Raw genomic sequence first — 26671 nt, 5'->3', positions numbered from 1 at the left:
CCATTCGAATATCTATATTTGCGCATTGTGTCAATAACAGGTGGACAAACTAATTCAAGGAGACATAACTACCTGTATATGTATTTTTATTTCAGATTTAACATGGCTAAAACATACCTACACATTACAAAACAAGTAAATGACCTAATGTAACACTTTTAAGACCGCAGACCTCTCGCTCGCTCGCTCGCTCGAGGTCGAAGAAAAACTGCATTCTATCCAAGTGTCACTGATTGTCAGGCTCTTTTAGTCCACTGTCAACGTAGGGTCTTAGGCCTGACAGGTTATTTGCCAAAAACACGAGACAGTCCACATGTGAAGGCCAGTGCCGATCTCTTTTTATTCGCGATGTTCCCAGCGTTGGAAAAGACGCATTCAGAGCGCACTGAGGATCCGGGGACGGAAAGATTTCTCTCTGCCATCTGCTTCACGCTGTGCATGTGTGACTCCTGTGACCTGTCCCTGACCTGTCATGCAGTGCCCCCACTCGCTAAGCAGCCGCTGATGTGTTTTTTTCCACAGTCGAATATTATTTTCATAATCGAATCTCCGTTTTTTTTTTATATATTCGAATATATATTAGAATTTAGAATATTCGTTGACAGTCCTACTGCAAAACCAAAATGCGTCCATACTTCAGTTTAAACTTCGCAGGAGGTTCCACTAGTTTAAGTTTTCCGCTCCGTTCCCCCTCTGTGCTTTCCGCCATCTCTTCCTGCACTGCTCAGGGGATCATGGGAGATGATGTTTGCTTCTCAGACCGGCCAAATCAATAGCGCCAGAAAAAAACTACACTAGCGGGAGTACTCCGAGTTCCTGTTTGATACCGTCACATGCCACGGTATTGTGAGAATTTTGATACTGAAATACCGCGATACTTACAATACCGTTACATCCCTAGTAAGAAGTCATCAACCCAGCAACCTGAACTAGGCAGTTTCAATTACAACTAATAGTAGCATAAGAATAGCCAAAAGCTAACGATACTCACTGTCTTTACACAGTTAAACATCAGCAGAAGTGCCACTTGTAGCATCATCACAGGACTCAACGTCTGTAGTTTTGAGGGAAGTCCAACATTTGACAAATATGCTTCAAGCTAACCCATGACTCCTTTTAGCGAACAGTGCAACCAATACACGTGCCATTTGCTTAACTATGCCACTACAAAAAGAGACTGTGACGTAAGGACAGCCTCAAATGTGACATTTCATCATCTGAATTGGATCAAAGCAAACAAGCTACAGGAGGGAAAGCACCCGTAAACTATTAATCGATTGGTTTTATCTGTCTCATTAAAGTGTCATACTGAACCCTCTTCTCTTACACACACACACAGACATCCCCCCTCCCAAAAACACACACACATTCACACAAATATACACACTTTGTGAATGTTACCACACTCTTTGAAATCATGATCATGTTGTTGTGCCCATGTTCTCAGAATCCAAAATGTTATGTTGTGTTACTTTACAGACCTTTATGAGGGTCAGACCCTTAAACCTCAGTCAGTATGAGAGCCTTGCTGTGCCTACTAAGCTAAATAAAGCTGTTCAAGGAAGTATGCCTGGGCTGGTTCAGAGTGCTACAGCTCATAGCTACTTCCTATAGCTGGGGGGCAAAAAAGTCCTGAGTTAACAGTAACAGAATAAGACTAGGACATAATCAAAAGCTGTCAGAAAGCACTTCCTCTTCATACAAATGTACCATGATAGATACTCTTTACATAGCTGGGGTTTTTCATAACATTTTCCAGTTTGAAGTTTTGACTTCACTGTTTCTAGAATAAAAATGTTCACCCTAAACCAACAGGAATTTCATTGAAAGTAATGAAACAGGAAAAAACTCAATAGAGAGGTGTTGAAGAACTTGAACAACATGAGCAGAAGACCATGATATACACAATTATTGCCTAGTTGTCATCTTTTCTTGTGCATTTTTCTGACAGAAAAAGATCTACAAGTATCGTAAGGTCCTAAACAACCCGAGCCGCTGGGACGTGGTGCTGAAGGAGATCCGAGCGCTGGTGGACATGGCTCTGACTTCACCGCTGCAAGATGAGTCCATCCACCAGGCTCCACTGCACATCATCTCCACCCTGTTGGCCGAGGTACCAGAACACACACATGCACACACACACATGCAGTATTGCTCAAGCTGCACATGTAATTCTTTACCATAAATAGGAAATTATATATATCAGCTTTCTTAATTGTCTACATATATCTAGCAAAATAACAAGGAGAGTACCTCAATACATTTACTCCCACCTTCCCTGAAACAGCGTTTAGGAATCTTAATTTTAAGTTGATATTGGCTGTTCCTGTGGAAAAAGCAAATGGTCTTATCTTTATGCTGATACTGACCTGTACTTGCATGTGGTATGCTCTAGAAAATCTCCCCCTGCTTTCCTTTAGATGCTGAATGTTTCCCTCACTGCCACACTTTGCAGTGAAAAAGTAAATTGAAATACCAGGATCACTCTTTAAATCTAATTTGAGGAGAATGTGTGTTATATTCCAAAACTAGGCCCTATTTTCACATTTGCTGGAGCTTAATTGACTGATTGGAACAAAACATATTAGATCTGTTGATCTTCCACGTAGTCGAATCATCAGAACCAGCCTCGGACAGTTTTCAATCAGTCAGAGAGGTCTGGTGATTTGGATCAGTATTTCCACACTATGCAGTCAGTCTTTGATGTTTCTTAAAAAGGATCTTAAATACATTTTCTTGAATTATCTTTCTTGTGTACGACGACATTTGAATGAGGTTTGTTAAAGCAAATAAAAATATAGATCTCTCTGTAAAATGTCTTCGAGACTTTTCTGAACACTTAGATCTGCTTTTATTTTGTGACAGGACTTTGCAGAGGCTTTAATTTCAATGTTCGGTCAGCTCTCTTTACAAGCCATCTAGAGCTTCTTTTGTCCCACCTCAGCAATTTGTGTGTAGATGTTTATTTCTGTCTTTTTTCTTTGCACAAACAACAAATTAATCTACTCTAGCAGATTTTGCTGCCATCTTCAAAACCAGCTGCAATGTAATTTTTGCATGATAAAATGATGTCCCTTAAAAGTGCTTCTTTTCGCCACTGACAGGCTCAGGTTGTTTTTTGAACTGTCTGGCTGCATTACAGAGAAGATTCCTACAAAGATGGAAAAAATGTGTCAAGATTAAGATCCTTTATCTGAGATCAGATACAGCTGATTTTCTGCACTCTATCAAGTCACCGGACCCAAACAAACACTGTAATTTTACACCGCAGAGCTCTGGATTTGCATTTTATGTACAGTAGATATATTTTTATAAAATGTGTTGTATAAGGACCAACAGTTGAAAACATCATAGTCATATTTATATCCTTCCTTTACACACTTTGCATTCTTCAGAGAGCTGTAAAATAATATTGCAGCTGTTTTGGCTCAGAGGATCCATAAAGGAATTCATGGAAATAAAAAAAACTATAACTACATAATTGCCTTGTGTAATTGCACTGCTGACTAATGTCTCTACATCTCGTTGTCATGTTTGGTTATGTCTCTGTGTTTGCCCTGATGCTGCTAAACCTTCCTCTAAAAGCAACGCATGCCAAGTGAAGGTGCTTGGATAGTGTTGATGTGGCACTGTGTGGAGACAACCACACCTTTTAACCAAAACTTTGTTTAATCTTAACCTCGTACCTAAACATGGCACTTATCCCTAACCCTAAATCTCAAAGATAATCTCCAGTTGTATTTCTCTTTAGTTGTTTTCTTGTGAGGACATTTGATTACAGTTCTTCTTGCATGGACTCTAAGTTTTCCTTCTGCTCTTCCCTGCAGAACTCTAATCTCAGCACTCAGGATCATGAGAACATCATTGTGGTGCGTATGAAGTTCACTCCTATGATAAATTAGTATCTGTCGTTAGGCTGGTGAATTATTAACACCTCTAACTTTGGCCTCCTGCTGTTTTGGAAATAAATATAGATTCCTCTTGTGTATTTGTGCTTGTAACACTGGTGTATTTGTGTATTTTGGATTGTCTCTGTGGATGCCCATATGGCAGCGTGTGGGTAACAGTGGAGTTCAATGCTGTGATGTTTGTGTTGCTCACCTGTGGGCTGTTTTACAACACGCCTGCACCTGAGAGCCAACAGCTACACTGCTGGCTCCCAGCCAGGGTAAATAAGAGATACGATATGGAAATATTCTTTCTGTGTGTGTGTGTGTGTGTGTGTGTGTGTTTTCAGGCCATTGCTCCTCTCCTCGAAAACAACCACCCACCCCCTGACCTGTGTGAGTTCTTCTGTAAGGTGAGTACGAATGCTGTTTTCATAAATAGATCCTCACTGAATTCATATTTCTGTAGGAGTAGATTATTAATGGTACACATTTTAAAGTGTTTCCCATTGGTGTGTGTTGCAGCATTGTCGGGAGCGACCTCGGTCGATGGTTGTGATTGAAGTGTTCACTCCTGTGGTCCAGAGAATCCTTAAGCATAACATGGTGAGAGCTGCTGCATAGTGTTCACTATAAATGATGGGAATAAAGCATACATTTTAATGTAGTGGTGTTTCCATACTGCCTTGCTCCTCATCTGATATCCGTTAATTGTTTCACCCTTTGGCACTTCTTCTTATTTGGTCTCAGTGATAAACTAACAAGATGTCTGTGTTTGAATTTCAAAAGTCACTGTAACAACTTATGAAGCAAGATTAATTCAATAGTTGTGAAACCTATTCATAAATAAATGTCTATTAGCATAAAATAATGAGGAAATGGAATATTCTTATTCACAGGTTAGTCTTCAGGCATTTTAGCAATGCCTGAAGAGAATTTTTAGTACCTTTTTATATCTGCCTTAGAAAATTGTGCACCAAGTGACAGTCTTATACTGTGCGATGGGATGGGACTGGGTCTTATCTTATCCTGATGGTCATTCTTTGTAAATACTCTAAACAAGAAATACAGTCTGGACTTGCTATTTTTCTAAAGCGTCTTGAGATAATATTTGTTATGAACTGGCGCAATATAAATAAAGATTGATTGATTGAATGAGTTCGTCTTCACCAAGCGGCAACCTCCAGCAGCAAAGTTTGAAGCCAGTGCAGAAGTGTTAAAAACTGCTGTTCTTTGAGTGTCCACTTGAGGCTGGCTCCGGAATTACCAGAAACCACATACACACCAATTCAAGAAAGCCAATCTTTACAGCACTTCAGAAACAGATGGGTGACATCACAGATATGTCCATTTATAATACAGTCTGTGGTCTCCACCCTAATCCCTCAAGATAAAAACTACTGATGGTAGTTGGTAATTGATGATAAATTAGATAAAAGCAGAAATAAGTGCTGATAAAAATCAGATGTAACATGACAGCATGATATGTGATAACAGTTGAATGTAATGTAAATATTTTTAAATCTGTGCTTACTTTTTGTCTCTCTTGCAGGATTTTGGAAAGTGTCCTCGACTGCGTCTCTTCACTCAGGAGTACATCCTGGCTCTCAATGAGCTGAATGCCGGGATGGAAGTTGTTAAGAAGTTTGTTCACAGGTAAGAAAATGTCATGTAACGTGAAAACTGGTCTTTGGAATTCTTAACCCTCTGTCTACTTAGATATAGACACGTAATCAAGAGTCAGATGCCACATTTAATAACTGGTTGGGATCAGCGTTTTTAACATGTGCCTCTGTGTGTTGCAGCATGCACGGGCCTACTGGGCAGTGCCCTCACCCACGTGTCCTGCCAAACCTGGTGGCTGTCTGTCTCGCTGCCATTTATTCCTGCTATGAGGAGTTCATCAACAGGTCAGTTACACACACAAACACACACTAGAGCTAGGCAACATGGCCAAAAAATAAACTCTGATTCTTCACACTAACCCGCACATATCTGGGATCTCAAGTTTTAAGCAAGTTTTTAAACCCTGACCTTTTCACTGTATGTAAGGGCACCGTATCTGAAGGGATATGCAGCGTGACTGCATCAGTTAAAAGCCATTCACTGTGTCTCTTTCTTGTTATACACGATGTAATGGGAAATTGATTCTGCTAATGTTGGCTGCTCTGTTTTAGGGCTGGAGCAATCTTGTGCATTTAGTAGTGAGACATATGTCTCTTACTTGGCTGCCTGCCTCTGTTTAAGATTTTGAAATAAATTGGTCATGCTGCTGCCTTTGGTTGCAGCAGCCTTTGCAACTGGCTGTGGTTTGTTCGAGGTCTGACACTGCAAAACCAAACCAGTTCCAAATTACTGATAAGACTGTGGTACTGTGCCTTTGTTGGGGTCTTTTTTGTTGCCTCTTCATTAACGCTGGCAGCCATGATGCTGTCCTGTGTGTCTCTGTAGGAAGTAAACAATGGGGAAGGGTGTGAACTTCCAGAGTCAAAGGGGAGCAGCTGAGGAAGTCAAGGAGAGATTCTAGATTTTCATTTTTATAAATCACACCAAACCATAACCACCAATGAATCGATAAAAACTTGCTAACCGAACAGCCCTAACACACACTGACACACACTCACACACTCACACTAGTCATATGACTGCCAGGAGAAGTCAGATGAACTTAACAACCTACAAATAATGTAATAATGTAACCCAGTCTGAAGGACTCCATCCTTGGGGAGACTATTAACACTACTCTATAAATACATAATTCCACGTATCCAACTAAGGTTCTTCTTTACCAAGTTTCACAGAAGGCATTCCCTTGTTTACCTCTGTCCATTTTTATTGATTAGACAAACATGTGGCTTGTCATTTCCCACATTTGTCCAGCTAATTTGGAGGAAACAGAACAATGACTTATTTGCAGAAGCTACCGGGAAAGCAGATCAGATACTATTATCACCATCATCATAATCAGATCCTGTTTCGCTGTTAAAAGCCTAAACTCATTCACAATATCAGAACATTTTCTTTATAAGAAGGTAAGAAACAACACTGTACAATTCATAAAACAACATCAACAAACATGTGAAACTGAGATGGAGAATATAAATGAGGTGATAGTGACCATGATGGTACACTGAAGTTTCATACAAGGCCAGCAGCTGTCATCATCAGTAGAGTTTCTCTTCTTTTCAATACTTTTCAACATTTCTTTCAGTTTAAATGATTAGAAACAGACTTAATCTTTACATTTAGTCAAAGCTATTACATGTGTTTTGTTACTCATTTGGTAAATGGCCATCATCTACATCCTTCAAATGCATCAAAATAGCATAATTGCATGATAATGGCAATTTTCTGAGTAGGGCTGATTATTCCAGTAAATTTCTCAACTGTTTAGTCAAAAGTATGTTTGACTAAACAAGCATTGAATGTCCCAGAGACCAAATGATGTCTTTTAATTAATCCTTTTGTCAAATCAGCAGTACACAACTTGAATATTCTTCATTCGACGTCATTAATAATAAATAAACAAAGCAAATCTGAACATTGAGAAAGCATCAGTGGAAAGGGGATTATCTTTGCTTAAAGATAATCCACTAATAGTTATAGTTCTACTTTTAAAAAGAATGTGTCTTTATTAAGTGCTTGATTTACATTCAGGACTTTATTTTGTCATCAATATTAATGTGTTGGCACATAAGAGAAGCCTAACAGACAAATAAAGAAGTTTTCCATAACACAAGAATCAGAGCATGTTTGCTTTCTGTGTGACCTCATTTCAGAGAGTTACTCTTAAGGGTCGAGTTTATTTCCTTCCTTAGGGGCGTTTTGTTGACTGCAGGTGTATGATGTAGTGTATTTTAACTAATTAGCGTCATCACCTTGGCTTCCTTTGCTCCTGGGGATCATTCTTAGCTGATTTTTCCAAAACTACAGCACACAAAGGACTCATCACTTTGGCAGCCGTCTCAATTGACTCTCAGTGCATCACCCCTTGCTTCTCTTCCCCCTCTTTCATCATGCCTTGTTATTTCTTACTGACGTTATCTCTGTTCTTTGATCATTTATGTTCCTGTGTTAAGGTTTTATTTGTGTTTTATTAACCTCTCCTCTCTCCCTGCAGTCGGGACAACTCCCCCAGTCTGAAGGAGATCAGAAACGGCTGCCAGCAGCAGAATGACCGCAAGCCACCAATGCCCCTCCGCCTGCTGCGCCCAGAGCCTCCCACGCCGCCTCCCACCACCCTTCTCCCCCTCTCTGCCAACCCCAGTCCTCCTCAGCCACCTCCCCCATCCCAATTAAACTCCACTCCAACCATCCCCATCTCCTCCCCTACGCCCTCCTTGCCCCTCTCCCCTCCACCCTCTGTCGTCAACTCCAGCGAGATCCTGGTGGAGTTGGAGCGAAACAACAACTCAGCCAACGCCAAGCGGAAGGGCGGGCCGTCAGGAGGCGACAGCGAACCCAACCTCATTGACTGTCTGCTGGTCAGTCCGGCCGTCAACACCCTGTCCATCCAGCTGCCTGCACAGGCAGACCGCGTGCTAGGCTGCTTTGCCCTTATCCTCAAGATGCTGTGAGTTTACACAAAGAGCTTTCATTACTGCTGAGTGTTTATGGGACAGTCTGATACTCTAGACACATTTGTTTAACACGAGTCAAGGAGATGATAAGAATCAAATCCAGATACAGACATGAAACAACATCCAGACTCTTGGTTAAACAAGGCCAGGCACGTCCTTAACCTACCTTTTGAATAGTCCTCAAATTGAGCTTCAACATGTTGGTAAAGGTGAGATTGGCTGCCACACTGATGCTCTATTGGCCCCATGAATTGTTATGGACCAACACTGATATCAATATGCAGATTTTCTTTTGCGTAGATTGATAGATGATGACTGTGTTTTACCAGAGGTAACAAGATACCAGTCACTCTTGTTTCCTCTGTTTCCTTGAAATGCTTTAGTCCATGTGAGTGTATGAAAGGCCCTTGATGGGCTCCCGGGTCTGAAATCATGAAAATTAAGCTAGCTTCTGACCCATCCAGTATTCATGTCTGCTCCTTAATTCTCAATACGTATTCCACACCTTGGCTCCATCAACCTGATGGAGTGTCCTTTTCCCATTGAGATTGAGGGTTAGTCATCATCTGTACCTCCTATTCGCTTGTTTTTCAATGCAGAATTAAAACCAAGCAGCGGAGGTATTTCCTAGAATGCTTTGCAAAGTGAGGAATTGTGACAGGGGTGTCCAAAAGAAGCTCAATACTTTGCAAACTAGGACGTAGTCATGTAATTTAAACAACATTTTCAGAATACATTACAATTTGTTAGTGAAAGTTCAGTTATGTTCATGTGGATTTGGTCCAAATGGGCCAGGGAAGGCTCACAACTGCTCTGTTTAGACATGTTGTATGGACAGTTTTCTAGTTTCTCACAAATGGAGGGTTTAAACATTAAATCCTCAACACTTCTACTCCTAATATTGGGTGGCATCTAAGAATGAAGTTGCTGTATTAATCAATGATTCCCCAAGGGGCGGGCCAAAGATGGGGGGAGTGCTGCTATGAGGTTGCCAAAATTAGATTTGCACGTATTAACAAGAGTCTTGATAACACACTCTCTATATAGTTTATTCAAATGTCTGTGGATAAAATTGGGGAAAAAAATCCTCAATTTTTAGGGCAAAAACTGTTGGAAACTCCCGGTCTAAGTAATTGCACATTTAGCTTCCATATCCACAACACACAATAAATGTAATATCACCTGCCTGATGAGTATTTATCTGATTCTAAGCTCATTTGCTTAAAGTAATTAACTAAATAAGGAAGTAGTTCTAGCTTCATATCTCAGCTATCCATATCTTCAGCTGCCCACTACACCAAACAGTATTTGGAGATGCACAGACCTTACCTTGAGGTGGATCAGGCAGTCGTTCTACTGAAATAACTAGTGGGTTAGATTTTCAAGAAATACAGAGCATTCTTTTTTTATGTAAGGGACAGTCTCACTCAATATTGACTTATGAACAGATATAAGATGTGACAGCTATTTTTGGTGCTTCTACAAAACCATCGACTCCAGGCTAATTTCATTTGACGGAAACTACATGTTCTAGTTTGTAATGAGCAGTGAAAGGGTTAAACAGTCCTTTATGAATGAATGCATGAGCCCCAGTGCTGATTACACACAGTGTGAAAGTGGAGCAGCAGTTATGTGTGTTCGAGTGCATGTCTTATGGTCTGTATGTGAGGTAACTGACACTGAGGCAACCATACAGAATGGCCTAAAAAACATCATGTCTGTGCGTTTGTAATATTCCCAACAAAGCTAGTGTTACTTAACTGTCAGTAATAGGATGCTGCTCCAGTTTATGTCAAATCACCACCTCAGGTCATCGTCGTCACGACGCTGCTCATGTTTCAGAGACTCCTCTGTCTTTTTTTCCCCAGGCTCTCTTATTCAGGCTACACCCTTCTCTTCATGTAATTTTGTTCACTCTCTTCCTCTCTGTTTTCTTTCCTTTTCTTTTATGTCTCCTCAAGGTCGGACTACGATGACTGGAGACCTGCTCTGGCCAGCCTGCTGCAGCCCATCCCCTTTCCCAAAGAGTAAGTATTCACAAACACATAACTCAGCCTGTGTTTATATGTATTTAGAAGTTGAATTTCATTGATTAATCCAATGATCTTTAATACAAGTGATTCCTAATTTTGACCCTAGCTCCCAAAATTTCCCAAATTGAATGATTAAAAACAGGCATACTTTGGGGTCAAAATATGCAGAAAAGGGCAGATCAAGTTTTGGATTTGCTCAGCTAAGAGGCTGTGATCTGCTGAGCAGAGAGAAGGGTGTAGTCTTCAGAGTCTGAAAAATATTAGCAACATAATTAACCACTGCAAATTAGAATTGCACTGATTGACAGACACACATCCTCATTAAACAAGCAGAACCGGAAAACTGCAATGGCAGCAGCATCCAGATTAAGAAGCTGAGGCAACCAAATAAATTTGGACTTCGATGCCTGTTTTTTCTCCAGGGGGGCATGTTCTCAGACCCCACAAGCTGGCTACTGTGATGTGATTTATATTTTGTGAAATGTTATGCTGGTCTGCCTGACTCATAGATCTTTAATCGAATATCTCATGTTGGTTTACGTCTGTAGAATATGCTCTTACAATACATGTTTGGGTACTTGACTAAATCTACTGAGATTAAATAATGTTCTCTTTGTTTTTCTTTTCGGTTTAGGCGTTTTTGACTTTATAATGTCAGTCTCACTCCTGAAACCAAACACATACATTAAGTCAGGTAACTCATATTCCAAGTCTCAGCTGGCCATTTAATTTCCAAGTGAAAGTGTAATACTTACAGTGAGATACATAAAGTCTGCAGAGGATGCGTAGGGGAGGCTGTACGTAAGCAAAAGCAGCTTCAGCCCTGCAATCAACTGAGATTGTAGATATTCATGGAAAGAGAAGAAATTGGACAAAGCTGAAGTTCAAAGAAACACAATCTTAGTGAAATTTCCTCCGATATCCTTATAAGTTCAATACTATATCTGTCCTTTTACATGGCATTTTAACAGCGATTGCAGAACTGAACTGAATGATGTCCAGAAGGACTTGAAACTGACACATCTTGTAACTCTGGGGGAATTCAAGTCACTCATAAAAGACAGAGAAACAAGCTCCATTGGATCCTGTGATTGCACTTTGTAATCATGTAACCATGTGAAACTGTGACCATATTCTATTTGTGTTGTTTTGTGTGCTTGTATGTTGTAACCTATTTTGTGCTGCCGTCTTGGCCAGGTCACTCTTGAAAAAGAGGTTTTAAATCTCAATGGGTCTCTTACCTGGTTAAATAAATAAAGAGAGAAAGAGAACAGCGATTGCAACAGTCGTCATGGTGTGCTTCGTTGTTGTCTTTTCAGCTTCGACCAACAGATGAATGTCTTTTTCAGAAAAATGTTGAGGCAATTTTTCTGGTCTGACACCAGAACAGCAACAACCATGAGGATACACTGTAACAATGAGCACTTATTCAGATAGCACCCAGTCTCTCCCCTCATGTATCAAGGGACGAGTACATGTTTATAGGAAGCTTCTGTTGGGGCCTGGCTGCTGACGTGGATGAGGTACCTCATTCAGCCTCCAGGGGGCCACGAACTGAAGAGTGGCAGTATCCGCCCCCCCCAGAGAGCCCACTTTAATTGGCTTTAAGCAGCCTCAAGCCCTCTTTGTAATTGGCTATCCGACCTAAAGCTTCATTAGCGTCAACTGGTAGAGACACCTGTTGCTCACCTGTGCCACTGTTGCCTAGTCAATGCCTTCAGGCATCATTAAGAAAGGCAACAATACTCCCAGCACCCTGCAGGTGAGGATATAATGAGTCATATCAGAGCTCACACACACACATGCACACACTGACACTGTCATGTTCTGTGAAGTTCATGAACCTTTGTTCAGAAAACAATTACTTGTAAGGAACAAATACATTCTGTCATCTTTAAACTTCACTCAAACATTTTCTTCATACTCTTAGCTATTTTGCAAATAAGCTTTAGTCTTAACAACAGTGTTAAGTATGGTTCAATATTTTTCAAATGCACCGGGATCCTAACCAATGGACACATAAGAAGATTGCTGCTGCTCTTTAGTTTACTCTGCAAATATGGTTGGTTAATGTAGCTAAAAACAAATACTGAAGCCAGCAGCACCACTTTAAAAAACTAGACAGTCTACAGACAGTTCCTGGTAAGGGGGCAAATCATTTATAGAAAAAATCAAATTTGTTTGTATGGCAAAGTACGAAACTTGTCATATTAAGGAAACTTTATAAACCCTTAAAAAACGTTTTCTTTATTCTTAAGTTATATTTTGGGGCTTTTACACCTTTATTGACAGAGGGAGAAGACAGTGGCTAGGAAACTGTAGGAAACTGTAGGAAACTGGGAGAGAGTGAGAGTATGAAGGAGTCTCAGGCTGGCTTCGAAACTGGGCCGTCCGTTACATCGGCGCGCAACTTAACCATTAGGCTAAGTCTGCGCCCTAAAAAACCCTTTTAAACGCATAGGGAAACCACATGAAGCTGAAATACAGGACTAGAAATAAAAGAAACAAAAAAATAGCACATGCATCTTGGCTGGAAACAGACAGACTTATTTCCTTTGTGCAGATCCCTATAGCCTTGAGTTCCTGAAAAGCTCCCTTTAGTTTTGCGCCCAGAATCTGTAAGAGATCACCAAATGACCTCAAAATACACAAGATAAGAGAGACTAGATGATCTGTAATATGTTATTAAGCAAGGCTTTGAAGAGTCAATAAAATGATAAATTAATCAACTTTTAAAGTGCTGTACCTCAAATGTACACATGAGTCTAGCTGCAAAAGCCAAGGAGACCCCACTGGGTCACATCTTAAAATGTCTGTGTTATAGTATGAAGGGTTAAAGCCTTACATGAATTTGCATAAGTAGGCGGTTGGCGGGTTGACAGACAGGTGGGCTTATTCTAGCTGTTTGTTTGGAGGCCAATGGGCTTCAGGCAGCTCCATCCCTCTGATCGAAAGTTAGGTTGAGTCAGTATTTCCAAGATGGCACCTGACAATGTTGGACTCCATGTATTATACAATCAATAGAGTATACCTTCTGGTTCCGGTTGAAAGCCTTGTAGTTTGTCCTTTTTACACCTTTGATTGTTTATTTTGGTTGATGCATTGAAAACTTAGAAACAGTTGATGTGCTTTTCACATAACCAGGCTATCTGTGTCCTGCTGTTTATTTCCTAATTCAGCTCTGCGTTAACAGTTGTAGACATGATCGGCTCAAAATTCTGCCCTAACTCTTTGCAAGAGTGAGAATTAGCCTGTTTCTAAAAATGTGAGGCTATTCCTTCAACTAATGAACTGATAAATTTGTACTTTTACAGCTTAGCATGAAAGCTAACACAGCATAAATATGAGCTTCATTTTCACAAACTGCAACTAAAACTGCATGAGAAGGATTTTGATTTTGGGTATTCATAAATCCATTTGATAAACAAACACTATTGTTAAAAAGTGTTCTCTGTGTAATGGGACATTAACTGATCTGAATAAATTCAGCTACCTTACCATTATCTGCATCTGCTACTAAAACCTCCATAAAGGGATCATTTAAATGTCATGCAAAGTAACAAACTGTACTGACGTGTCCTCGTGATCTTGTCTTGTGTCATGTTGAGCTCTGCACTCCCTCAGAAACTTATCTCAGCACACTGACTGTCCAGTAATGTTAAACAATGTTGTGTTACTGTGTCAGCAGCTCAACAGCACAAAGGGAGAACGACTCAGAGGAGGACATAAAGCATTCATTTAAATTTCATCAACTGAGACATTTTTGTTCCTTTCAACTGTAAAAATCTCACATTTGTCTTCCTCTCTCTCTCCAGGGCTCTTGCACATGCCAAATTCACCAAGTAAGTACATGAGGAATCAGACACTGTACTTAACAGATCAACTCTGGCATAAAAACAACCTGATGATAGTATCTTTTTTGTTTCTTTGTCCAAATAGGGAACTGAAATATGTTATTCAGAGGTTTGCAGAGGACCCAAGGCAGGAGGTGAGTGTTAGTTGCAAACATTGAATACCTACAGCAGCTCTTGAGATAAAGTTTTTCTTGCAATGAACCAAGAGAAAACTCATCTGTGTGTGTCCTCCAGGTCCACTCCTGCCTGCTGAGTGTGCGCTCAGGTAAAGACGGATGGTTCCAGCTCTACAGTCCAGGAGGGGTGGCCTGTGATGATGATGGGGAGCTGTTTGCCAGTATGGTGAGTGTATACTATGGACTCACACACACTCACACAGTCAGCATGAGTTATTAATATGTGCTGCTGTTATAACGCTTGACTCTGCTTTCCTCTTCGTATCTCCTGCAGGTTCATATCTTGATGGGCTCCTGCTATAAGACCAAGAAGTTCCTGCTCTCTCTCGCTGAAAACAAGCTGGGTCCCTGCATGCTGCTGGCTCTGCGTGGGAACCAGACCATGGTGGAGGTTTGTGTTTCCCTTCATTCTTCATTCAACCACCTGTCTTTTTTCAGGATTCGTTTTATTCTTTTTTCATTTTTCTGCTGTGTTAACATCTTGTACTGTGCCTACTTCCTGAATTTACCTGCTTAAAACTGACCTCCTGCTGGGTTACTGATTTAAGCTGAAATAAATTTAAAACTGTCCTTTTTTGTACAACAGAAAAGTAAGACTTAAGATCGTTGATAATGGCATCACTTGGAGCCACACAGGCGTAGAACTAGCCACAAACTTGTGTTAATACACTTCTCTAGTTGTGTTATTGTTTGTTAGAATGGTTGATGATTGATTTTGTGTTAGTTAACAAATGAATTACTTAAATCTCTCTCTCTCTCTCTCTCTCTCTCTCTCTCTCTCTCTCTCTCTCTCTCTTTCTTTCTCTCTCTCTTTCTCTCTCTCTCTCTCTTTCGCTCTCTCTCTCTCGCTCTGGTTGCTGTACTAGTTGTGGTGACACAGTTATTGACAGGGAGATTGAATTGATGCACTTCCATGGTGTTCATTATTGCAGGGTGACCAGGTTTTTAAAATTGGGTTAAAATAAAAGAAGCAAAGGCAAAAAGACTTTGCACTTCTATCTGACTAGCTCCAACAATGTTGGGGCATACATTTAGTATAGTCCTCTCGCTAAAGCCAAGTAACCCTGGTGACATTATAATAATATTACCGGGGTTCTTCTTTGAGATCCCACAAAGATGTCCAGAGGACATGAAGTTTTAACGTGTATATGTGTGTGTGTGTGTGTGTGTGTGTGTGTGTGTGTGTGTGTGTGTGTGTGTGTGTGTGTGTGTGTGTGTGTGTGTGTGTGCATGTGCGTATGCCTGTGTGTGTGTGTGTAGATCCTGTGCCTAATGCTGGAGTACAACATCAGTGAGAACAAAGACACCCAGCTGCAGATCATCTCCACGCTGGAGAGTACCCAGGTGGGCCTGCGCATGTATGAGCAGCTCTGTGACCGCCAGAGAGAGCTCAAAGAACTGGTGAGTTACTGCAGCAACACACACAATCACACCCACGCAAACACACACAGATGACTTTATAAGGTACACTAAGGCCTGAAGTTAACGTAATACTAAGCTGTTTGGTGTCCTTGAGTTCTTGCAGAATTTGAATCAAGAACATCCCGTCCGGCTCAGCCCACACTTCTGTTGAGTTCAGCTCTGTGGAGTGAAACCAAGTCACCAGTTTCTCATTATGAACACATTCTTGTGCCCTCAGTGACGCATGTGATCTATTAGCCAATCTACAATTCCAGGAGCGACTGACTTGCTCCCAAGTAAAAAGTTTAGGCTTAAAATGTATGTCATTGATCCTGTTTACGTGTTGTTCCTTTTGACACAAAGAGAAGAACCCTTTAAACAGGATTGGAATTTTACACGAGAGTTACCCCAAAAATGTAGTTGTAGCTTTAGGCCTCAGCTTTCGTAAGGAAACAACAGATGATAAATACTGATTTCTGTCTACTTTAGTCTATTTGTAAGACCTGTGTAATGCCTATCAACATTCATGACATCATATAAACTGTCCCTTAAAAGCTTCAAACCTCTCGTGATAAAATAAATGAAGCCAATGTGGAAATACCAAAACATGAAGTTTCTACCAATGTCCTCTTGAAGCTGGCCCGAAAAGTGCAGAAACCCCTTTTTTGCATTTTGGGTTAAACGTGTTTTTTCATTGGATTGGATTTTCATATAATTTATTAGATTTGGTGTCAGATTTTGACTGAGAGCTGGGCCTGTTAAAGCTGTTAACCAGGCTGCAAGACTATGACCTGAACTCCACCTCTTTGCTGCTCCCAGAGTCATGGGAGGTTAGCAAAAATCTGCATTTTCAATGTAGTCCTCCGTATGCCTCTCCAGTGACCATTGGATGATATCTGAGACTACATCCATATTTTGTACAGCCTATGCCTCTTGTGCTTCATTCAACATCAGTTTTAAGAAATAACTAGATATTTTCCATGGTCAGTAATTTCTGACCTGAATGACCTAAACCAGCCCCGTCCATCTTTTTATACCTAACTGGATGGTTTTTCTCTGTGGTTCACTCAGTAAACTCCAACACTGGAGTGTGAAAACTTACCTGAGCCCATCCAGTGAAGTGAAGCAGTGAAGATGAGAGCAGTAACAGAGTCACTCCCTCTCAGCTCGGTCTGCATGCTTCACACGCTGAGTCACATCCACTCGACTGTGTCTGCAGCTCTGAGCCGTTCATGTATATGAGCTAACTGTTCAGGAAAGAGACCTCTGACTGACTAATCGTTCACTCCACACATGAAGAAATCTAAATCTTACACAGCTGTGCTCACTTCTGCGATCAGGATGGATTCTTTATATTCTACCAGCATGTTCAGTACCTTACCAAACCTTATTTATTTTCTACATGCTTTCTGTCCTATATTTCTATACTTGGGTGTATAAATATGAATGAGATACGACCTGCCCTGTACAACTAGAAAAGTATATATCAAGAACTTTTTTGGTTTGTAAGTCTGTGTTTTACAGTTAAAAACAGATGTGGAGTCGTTTATTTTTATTATTATAGATCATAAGTATTTTGGCATTTACAACATTGACTCACACATGATAACGTCTGACCTCTTGTATCATCCGGATTGATGGTAGAGTTTGAACTAATTTCACATTTGTGCCAGTGCAATTTTATTTTGCTCTGCCAACAATATATAAAACAGCACAAATCAATCATGTGACAAATGAGGCTGGAAATATTGGATGTCTCTAAGGATTCAATGTAGAATTGTCTATTATTATTCACCTTCCCTTATCAGAGAGTATAATCGCACTTTAAAATGTGGTATGATTTTTTTTTTTCAATCACTTAAATGGTTTTCTTTGTCATAAGACACATGTCCCACTTCCTCAGTATGACCTGAATGCAGCACATTAGTAGCTGCTCACTCACCCCATCTACTGTCTGAAAATGTCCCTGCAAGCCACTGAGCTCAGACGCCATCTTTCTTTTTCTGTCTGTGTTCTCCTCAGCAAAGGAAAGGAGGCCCTACCCGACTCACTCTGCCCTCAAAGTCCACGGTGAGTTTACACTACCTCCACTCACAATAAACGACTTACAACTTGTCCTGTCTTCAGCTATAAGAGAGTAAGTTAAAAGATACTTGGGATAAAGGGTTTCAGTACTGAATATTTTACTTCCATTATGCCTCAGGATGCCGATCTGGCCCGCTTGTTGAGTTCAGGTTCTTTTGGGAACTTGGAGAACCTGAGCCTGGCCTTCACCAACGTCACCAGTGCCTGTGCCGAGCAGCTCATCAAGCTGCCTTCACTCAAACAGCTCAACCTCTGGTCCACACAGGTAAACACCTAAAGCACAAACACACACTCTAGAGATGGGTAATGATCCAGTTGGCACTTATGTTTAATGTACTGCTTTCTTTTTCTGTTTTTCTACCCTCAGTTTGGAGATGCAGGGTTGAGGTTGTTATCGGAGCATCTGGCCTGTCTGCAGGTTTTGAACCTGTGTGAGACTCCCGTCACTGATGCTGGTCTGCTGGCTCTCAGCTGTAAGAAAACACACACAAAATGAATCATATATCTGTGTTCTACAGAAAGCAGAAACTGAGTAATAAGAGGGATTCAATGGTTTTCATAGATTACAAAACATAATACAATGTTAACATGTCAAGGGCTTGTGTGTAATGATGTGTAATGGAGGCTGTAATCACTTCTCCCTGCCCCTTTGTAGCCATGAAGAGTCTTTGCAGTCTGAATATGAACAGCACCAAGCTCACAGCAGACACATATGAGGACCTCAAGGTAATACTGCAAGACCACTCATGTTCTTTTCTGCAAAACATTAATTTTAAATAAGTATAAATATATTCTTAATTTATAATCTGAATTTCTGTTTTATAAATCAGCCTTAAGTTTGAGTTGAAATAGAAATTGACATGCTGTAGTTAGAAATAGAAATTGACATGCTGTAGTTAGAAATAGAAATTGACATGCTGTAGTTAAAAAAAAACTAAGGTTTAGTATCAATTTGTTTGTCCTGAGCTTCTTCAAACAACATTGTAGACATACTACTTAGCAGTAATGATTTCAGATAATGTGTCAGGTAATGTACTAATGATTTCCTAAAACCAAAGAAGATTCAAGTCAATAGGGAGTGTAACTCAAGTCTTTTAGCCATGTAAAAGGTGGGTTAGCTAAATATGAAGGAATGATACATTTATACAAAAGCCGAACACTGCATGAAGTGATCAAAACGTTGAAGCTAATTTGAGGTCTCTTTAATCTTCATTCTCTTAAATGTATCAGGAGAGCAAAATAAACCAGTAGCACTGGCCAAATTACAAACTTTGGGTTTAAACAGTAGTCAACACACCAGTGGGTGATGATATGGTGACTGCATCCACTTCTTATAAGTAATATTTTTCCAAGGCTATTGTTAGCATAGCATAGCATAGCAGCTTTTGACAGTGAAAATGCTCTAATAAAGTGAATGTTCGACTTCTGTTAATGTCGGAAAGACAAGTTAACAACTAGTCAATGGACGCTGATTGTCATGCGTTAATTAGCATGAAGAAATTTGAAGATGACTTCTAGATGCCTCTATAGTAAATCACTAATGACCTTGCTAGCTAGCATGATATAAAATTAAAACCACATTCTGATATGGACATATTATGGAACATGGCTCACATTTTCCTCCTGCTTTTAGTCTCTTTGCTAGGGCAGGCTAGGCTAGGCTAACAACATGGGTGCAAGGTAAAAACATGTAAATGTCTGATTTGAGTTGTGGGGATGAGATGCAGATTTTCTTCGAAATCTTAGCCTTCAGCAAAGGGCAGGGCTTTTTTGAAGCAGGTCCTCTGTTCTTGAATAGCCTGCCAGAGGTCCACACACATCCTGTTGAGGTGTTTTAATGTGTTAATGAAGTGCTGATTTTCCTGTTTTTTTCTCTTCAGGCCAAACTGCCCAACCTGAAAGATGTTGATGTTCGGTACACAGAGGCCTGGTGATCAACCACCCTCCCACACCCTCATACATATCTGGACCCACCAGTTAACTTGCTCACGCTGCAACCAAGATCAGATACATGACAACGGCACCAACATTAGACATCATCCCGTAAGAGGATCACCAGATGAAACCGGAAGATCTCTCGGACTCTGAGCCTCCGTCAGCCTCAGAGGTCATCACCAATCCCCGCAGAGACATCATCACCAGGAAGAAAACAGCAACAGGATCACCTTTTTTCTAAATGAGCTATTTTTAGAGATCTCTCCACCCCTCCTGCTTCTGTCACCGATGTCCAGGACCTACCTTATACTGATGTGATCAGAGGACCTACTATATTGTGACAAAAGGGACCTGTTTATCTCTTTTTCTCTGATCCTCTGCCCTGTCTTTTATATATGGTCTCTCAGTTTTCATATTCAGTCTAAATTACCACCTATGCTCCCCTATAAAGCCTTCCCCTCTTTCTCTCTCCTACCCTCACACGATGAAGGCCAGAAACAGCAGCTTACATTCCAGTTTGTCTCTGATCTGATCCACTATGTAGCTCTTGAAAAACAGACAGTCTAACTGTTAATCACTTCACTCTTTTGATCCTTTTGTTTAGTTTTCAGTCTCAGATATCAAATCTTTCTTGGGGAAAATGAGGTCCTACCTCAGAGAAGAAGAGTTGTGCCTAGTCCTCATTCATGACGTAAAAAAAAAGAAAAAAAATGTTTTTATCAACTTGAATGAACATATTTTTCCAGGCATCTGTGCTTTCATATATTGTATGTTTCTGTATAAAACATAAATGAAGACAAACCCCTAGTGATAGTCGTTTCACCATTTCAGGAGCTCTGCAGGAAAGCTTAACGGCAACATTTGTTCTTTCATTTGTTTTCAGTGTACATGATCTCTTAATACTATTTAATAGGACAGTTGTGTAGCATTAGCTGGGTGGTCTGGGACCGCCTGATATATTTATAAGTTGTGTCTTTTAAACCTCCTTTTACTCTGTCTCCTCTGGATTAATCCTGACGGTAATGAAGTACACAGGTCTTTCTTTTTATAACAACACAAGAAGCCACCGAGCAGGCTGCCCGAACGTACATGGATCTCTGCATCGTGCCATGGTGGCAACATTGACCTGCAAAGTGAAATGCACCTAACATGGACCTGAAAACAAGACCCATCACCAGCTGAGAGTTGTATATTTTCATACCTTCTGCTTTTTTTTGGCTCTGTTTGAGGCTGTTTTTGGAGAGAAGAAGGGACACTTGCCAAACATCATCATTTTCATTTTGTGCACTTGTTTAAATGAGGCCAATCTGAGTGCGGTTTTGGTACAGATTGGTGGAACTACTTAGGACCTGTCTTTCGAGAAAGACACTGACTCTGTTAGGATCCTGTCTTGGACCCGTTAAAGTCAGAGTGAAGAGTCGCAGTGCCTCTAGTGGAGCTGTGGATGAGTTATCTTTTTATCTGTCGCATCACCTGTTTTGGATTGTTCTGCTGTATTTATATTAATGCCATAATACACATGGGTGACATTTTTAGGCTGTATGGGTGAATAATCCTCATCAATTTATTGTACATATTTTGTCACAATGGGCTACAAAGGGACAAAAGATTTGAAAAAAAGGCACAGATAGGCCATATTTCCCCATCTACATTCCCTCAAAATGTTGCCTGTTTGTTGTGGAAACATTTCATCCAATGTGGTAACTGCCCTGACACACTGCAAGACTGTCAGATCTTTTGATCCTCCCTGTTTAGATGTGGTTAGGGTTTGTTTGTCTTGTGCCAGTGGCCCTTTAGAAAACACAAGACTGGTCCTCCCTTGTCTCCAGTCGGCCTTGCTCTGACTGCGTCCATCCATTTTTATTTATTCGTGTCCAGAAAGCTCCGGATGTTTGTTGAATCAAGGCAGAAGCTGCAGCAGAAGACAGGATGCCGTCCACTATGAGACACTTTGTTTCCTATTTATTGGGTGCCATGACAGTTTTCTGTCTGGGCTTTGGACTTGGTTCTTATCTGGCCCCTCTTTAGGTCTGGCTTTAAGACCTTGTGCTCTCTTTCATATCCTGTATGATGTATATACAAGTGTACATAGTTGTCTCCTCCCTCCTCTCTTTGAACCATTTTTCAATCCTTGCCCCCTTTTCTGTATCTTCTCTCGGCCTCCCTTTGACGGCAGGCTGGTGTTGCCTTCATCTTACAGTAATGTGTGTGTGGTTGTTTTTGTTTCACACAAAGTGCACTGTAATCTGAAAAATTCATAATATCATTTTTGATTCTTTAATCTAATCACTTTAATCAGACATTTGTTTCTTGTGTTCTTGTTTATTTTATGTTCTTTTTTGCATGTACATGTTGCTGCATCATATTTTATTTTGTAATTTTGTTTTATAAAAGGTTTGATATTTGATAAGGGGTCTGATCACTATCTCATTGAAGTTAAGGACTGAATTGGAGAGATCCCATCTAACTTTTGTCTGATTGGTTGTTACCAGGATCCACCCTTGAGCCTTGAGAGATCCTATTGGTCGAATCAGTCAGGGTTTGGTTGATACTGTTTTTCTAAAAGGCCAGTAGCTGTGCTGGTTCTTTGGACTGAAGCAGGCCCGAGATGAGATCAAAGCATTTGAGATCGACCACTTTCATTGAAAAAAGAAAAATAACCACAAATACTTCTCTTTTTTTTAGAATATTGTTCCAATGCTGCCAGATAATCATATCAGAGGTGGACCACGCTGACTGGCCTTTGTCATTTTTTAAGTAGTTTTATAAATTCTAAACTTACCCTCCTTTTTGAAGAGTTAAATGAAAAGTTGATGTCACAGTAAGGTATATCATTTTGAACAAAGGTAAAGTTAGCTTAGCTCAGTATAAGATTTGAAACAAGGGTAACAGCTTTTCTGATTGAGACAGATTCTCTAACCACACAAGTCACTTATTACAGCATTATGTCTTATTTGTTTACCAAAACAAATATTTAAAATAAAGGAAAGATGTCTCAGTGATGACAAGACTCAAAGAAGTCACTGCACCTTGCCAAGGAATAATTAGTCCAGCACATAAACCCTCTGAATCCATATTCAGTAGATTTTTTACACTTGCGTTTAGAGCAACTGTTTGCTTAGAATATAAGTTAGAACCTACTTTAGAATGTAGCCATGTTAATTTGCTCCTCTGTTTCTAGTCTTTATGCCAAGCTTAGCTAACTAGCAGCTGGCTGTTGACTCACACTTGGTGTACAGACATTACAGTTGTATCAGTCTTTTCAGCAGACTCTGCTCAAAATGAAAAAATAATAATAATAATCCCAACTGATATTTATAAACGCTCCTTAAAAAGTGGTCAGTCTTGGGGAAACCTGTCCCAGAACTCACCACACAGTTTTTATGCCATGTTGAGCTGCCACTCAGACAGCCTGGGGCCAGTGTGTAGAGGTTACAATGGAAGGTTTTTGTATTTCTGCAGAAAATGTAACATAAAGCACCTCCTCTGTTTTGTCATGTCTCCTGTATCCTGTGGAGCTCACTGTGCTTTGCTTTCCATCTTGACTCCTCCCACTTGTCTTTCAACTTTCTGATGTTTTTTATCCCACACAGACTGTAAAGAGTTTCTACCATGTCCAAGTTGTGTACAGCTGTGCTCCAGTCTTAAAAGTTGTTATGGAAGGAACAGGGTCAGATGCAGCACAGTCTGACAAACCTGACAGACTGAAAAAAACAACAACTCTATTTCCCATATTTCCTTGTAGTAAAATCTGTTTGGCAGCTGGAAAAGGGGCACCCATCATGTTTTTCTCTCTTTTTCAGTCTTTCTCCGCATTGATCTGCTTCTCCTGCTGGGTTATTATTATTGCTGCTGCTGCTACTCTGTGGCTGTTGTAATAAAAATACAAAAGATCTTCAACAGGAAAATAACAACTATGATGTGAAATGATTTCAATCAAAAATAAATTGTATGTGAATATGTTTCAGCTGCGTGTTGCATCTGTGTTTTTTCATTCTTTAGACCCAAAAAATATACATACACCCATACATGCAGCTCCTCTTCTTCACTGACAAATAGTTAAGATATTTACTATCAAGATATTTTTGCAGGGTAAAACACACCTGATTATGAAAGATCAAGTAAATTGTAGATACATGACATTTTACTTACATTATTGGTTGGTTTCTTGTTGGGTCATCCTGCAACATATAACAACATACAAAAATGTGAACTTTACCAGTTTAAAAATTAAATTCTGGTACCTCTGAATTGTGTGAATTTGGTGGTTTACTGGTTTCTTCGGTGTCAGTGAAAAAACTGCTGATTAAGTCAGTGGTAGAAAACTAACTCCCATTTTTATTATATACAATACAAACAATACATGGGAATTGCTACTCTTAAAATAATCCTCTTCATGAATTAATGAATGGTAGCTGTAAGGGGCTAAAGCTCCAAAACCTGTCAAAAAACAGCCAAACAAATGTTTGAATTTTGTCATTAGCCAAGAAACTACTTCCATGCAAAGAACCATTTGTATGGAGAGAGCCTTGCACCAGGTCTTCAAAGATGATGCAGTTTTAAAGGAGTTGAAGCCAGGGTTTTTCAATCTTTACTTATACTCCATATATTTCAGACACTGAATTGCTTTTGATATTGCTTTTTAAAATGTCACTTAGGAGTCACTCAGTACAAAAGGCAAAATGCTTAGCATATGGGGTAAACATTGTCAAAAATGATCACATTATTCTGATAAACACCAAGCCAATTCTGTCAGCTGAAGCTTTACTAGTCATAGTTACAATGTTACAATGTTACAGTGTCATTTAGCAGACGCTTTTGTCCAAAGCGACGTACATACGAGAACAAGAACAACACAAGCAAAGATCTAGACAAGAGGAAACAAGATCAGTAAGAGTAACAAAGTGCTTCAAGTCCATTTGGGTGCAGGTACTGCCAAGCAGTGTAAAGGCAATGCACAAAGTAAATAAGGATTTTTTATTTTATTATTATTATTATTATTTTGTAAAATAAGGAACATCTACAATGAAGCAACCAAAACATTTAATACTTTCCGTTATCATCATCAACAATTAACATCATCACAATAATGACCAAAGTACCAAGTGCTGGGTCACTCAAGAGCTGAACACAGATTCCCAGAGTAGAGCAGGACAGTGTGAGTCAACTGTAGCTTGACGACATGATCTGCCACTGGGGACAACAGTGGAGAACAGTCTAGCTAAGTGCATAGTGCTTCCTAAAGAGCTGGGTCTTTAGCTGACGACCCAAGTTGAAAAATTTAAAGCAATAGACTAATGGTTTCATAATTATAGTTATCATAATTACAATACGCTCTGGCTTGGATTATCATAGTCATGTGGTACAAATAGGAAAAATATTTCTGTCAGAAGTGGGATTCGAACCCACGCCTCCAGAGGAGACTGCGACCTGAACGCAGCGCCTTAGACCGCTCGGCCATCCTGACATAGAAAACCATAGCATAGATCTGCAAACTAGAAAACAGTACGTAGATCTGTTACATCTTTTTCTAGATTTTTAATCAGTTTCGTTTTTAACCTGAGGGTCATTTTTAGTAGTGTAATGGCACAGGCGGGTCGACGTCATACACGACTCTCAGGCTCCCTCTGCTGGTGTTTGGGTTCAAAGTCAAACTTGATAGATTTGGAAACCGTGAATTGCCACTGGAAGCTCTATTCATCAGCGAGTTAACTCATTTGTCAGAAACCATAATTTGTGTATTAGTTAGGAGTCATATATGTGAAACTCCAACACACGCAGGCCGGAATCGAACTTCCGACTCTGGGGTTGTGTGACTGTATAGTCTGGGGTTGTCCACACTCGACGATCAAAATCACGGGCTCTTGCTCCCTCTGCTGGTGTTTTTTCTGTGGTGGTAACAAATCTACTCAGTTACGGCTGTGACACAATATTAAATTAATCCAATTAGCTCTAATTTATGTTGTGTGAGTCAAATCCACAAAATAAAGCTACTAAGTGAGGTTTTGGGTCCAAACCAAGTTTACATTGAGTCTACAGAGACAATATTGTAACAGCCGTGGGGAGCTGTGGGACTATTGTTTTTTTTTGTCATGTTTAGGAGCTTTCAGTTTAAGCGCTTCTGGTTGGTTACATGGGTTATGCTATAGAGTGTTGGGGAGCAAGGGCTGCTGGGAAAGTGTTGTTGTGTTGCACCATGACCCAGAGTGTGAGTGTTTATATTCTTCAAATTGACTTTTGTCAGAATAAGTTGATGAACAGTAATATCAGTAGTCAAATGGTGTATTGAGTGCAGTTGTGTGTCAATCTGTTAAAATTATCTTGCTGCTGATACACTTTGATGAACTTGCCACAACATCAAGCTGGGTACTCATCATATAGATGTCTGCTATAATCCAAGCAAATGTTCTCTGCAGCTGTGATCAAAATAAAGTCACAGCTACAGGAATTCTTCTTTCTGTAGGCTTCATATTCATCATGAAGTAGGCCTATGTCAACCTTCATCTGAACAGTATTGTGATTATTTTGTTAAAACTGGTGATTTGATTGACAGCTTTAATGCATTTGAAGAGTTACTATTTCATCAAACACATTGTAGTGAAAATAAAGGGAACAGAAAGGTAGCCTAGTACACGTGATATGTGTTAGGAAAGCTACATTTTTATTTAACTCCCATTAACAAGATAAGGCAGTGTTCAATCTTGTTAGATTATTTCTGCC

General features: G+C 40.0%; 1 protein-coding gene and 1 non-coding gene across 2 annotated transcripts in view; one reads left to right on the top strand and one right to left on the bottom strand.

Moving 5' to 3' along the window:
• The window catches only part of cmip (c-Maf inducing protein), a 51330-nt gene extending 27412 nt beyond the window's left edge, over positions 1 to 23918 (top strand). The window contains exons 4-21 of the mRNA XM_034685847.1: positions 1952 to 2113; positions 3828 to 3869; positions 4238 to 4300; positions 4413 to 4493; positions 5440 to 5543; positions 5693 to 5797; positions 8008 to 8460; positions 10429 to 10494; positions 14316 to 14342; positions 14440 to 14488; positions 14589 to 14696; positions 14805 to 14921; positions 15791 to 15931; positions 17954 to 18001; positions 18135 to 18281; positions 18384 to 18489; positions 18672 to 18742; positions 19897 to 23918. Of these exons, the coding sequence (XP_034541738.1) occupies positions 1952 to 2113; positions 3828 to 3869; positions 4238 to 4300; positions 4413 to 4493; positions 5440 to 5543; positions 5693 to 5797; positions 8008 to 8460; positions 10429 to 10494; positions 14316 to 14342; positions 14440 to 14488; positions 14589 to 14696; positions 14805 to 14921; positions 15791 to 15931; positions 17954 to 18001; positions 18135 to 18281; positions 18384 to 18489; positions 18672 to 18742; positions 19897 to 19950 (1944 nt within the window). The 3' untranslated portion in view covers positions 19951 to 23918. The remainder of the gene's footprint in view (positions 1 to 1951; positions 2114 to 3827; positions 3870 to 4237; positions 4301 to 4412; positions 4494 to 5439; positions 5544 to 5692; positions 5798 to 8007; positions 8461 to 10428; positions 10495 to 14315; positions 14343 to 14439; positions 14489 to 14588; positions 14697 to 14804; positions 14922 to 15790; positions 15932 to 17953; positions 18002 to 18134; positions 18282 to 18383; positions 18490 to 18671; positions 18743 to 19896) is intronic.
• A 1417-nt stretch (positions 23919 to 25335) lies between these two features.
• On the bottom strand, positions 25336 to 25418 carry trnal-cag. Its single transcript has one exon. It is a non-coding gene; the product is annotated as a tRNA-Leu (tRNA).
• Between the last annotated feature and the right edge of the window lie 1253 nt (positions 25419 to 26671).

Source organism: Notolabrus celidotus, chromosome 6, assembly GCF_009762535.1.
Source record: "Notolabrus celidotus isolate fNotCel1 chromosome 6, fNotCel1.pri, whole genome shotgun sequence".
Classification (NCBI taxonomy): domain Eukaryota; kingdom Metazoa; phylum Chordata; class Actinopteri; order Labriformes; family Labridae; genus Notolabrus; species Notolabrus celidotus.
This window is presented reverse-complemented; position numbering and strand designations above follow the sequence as displayed.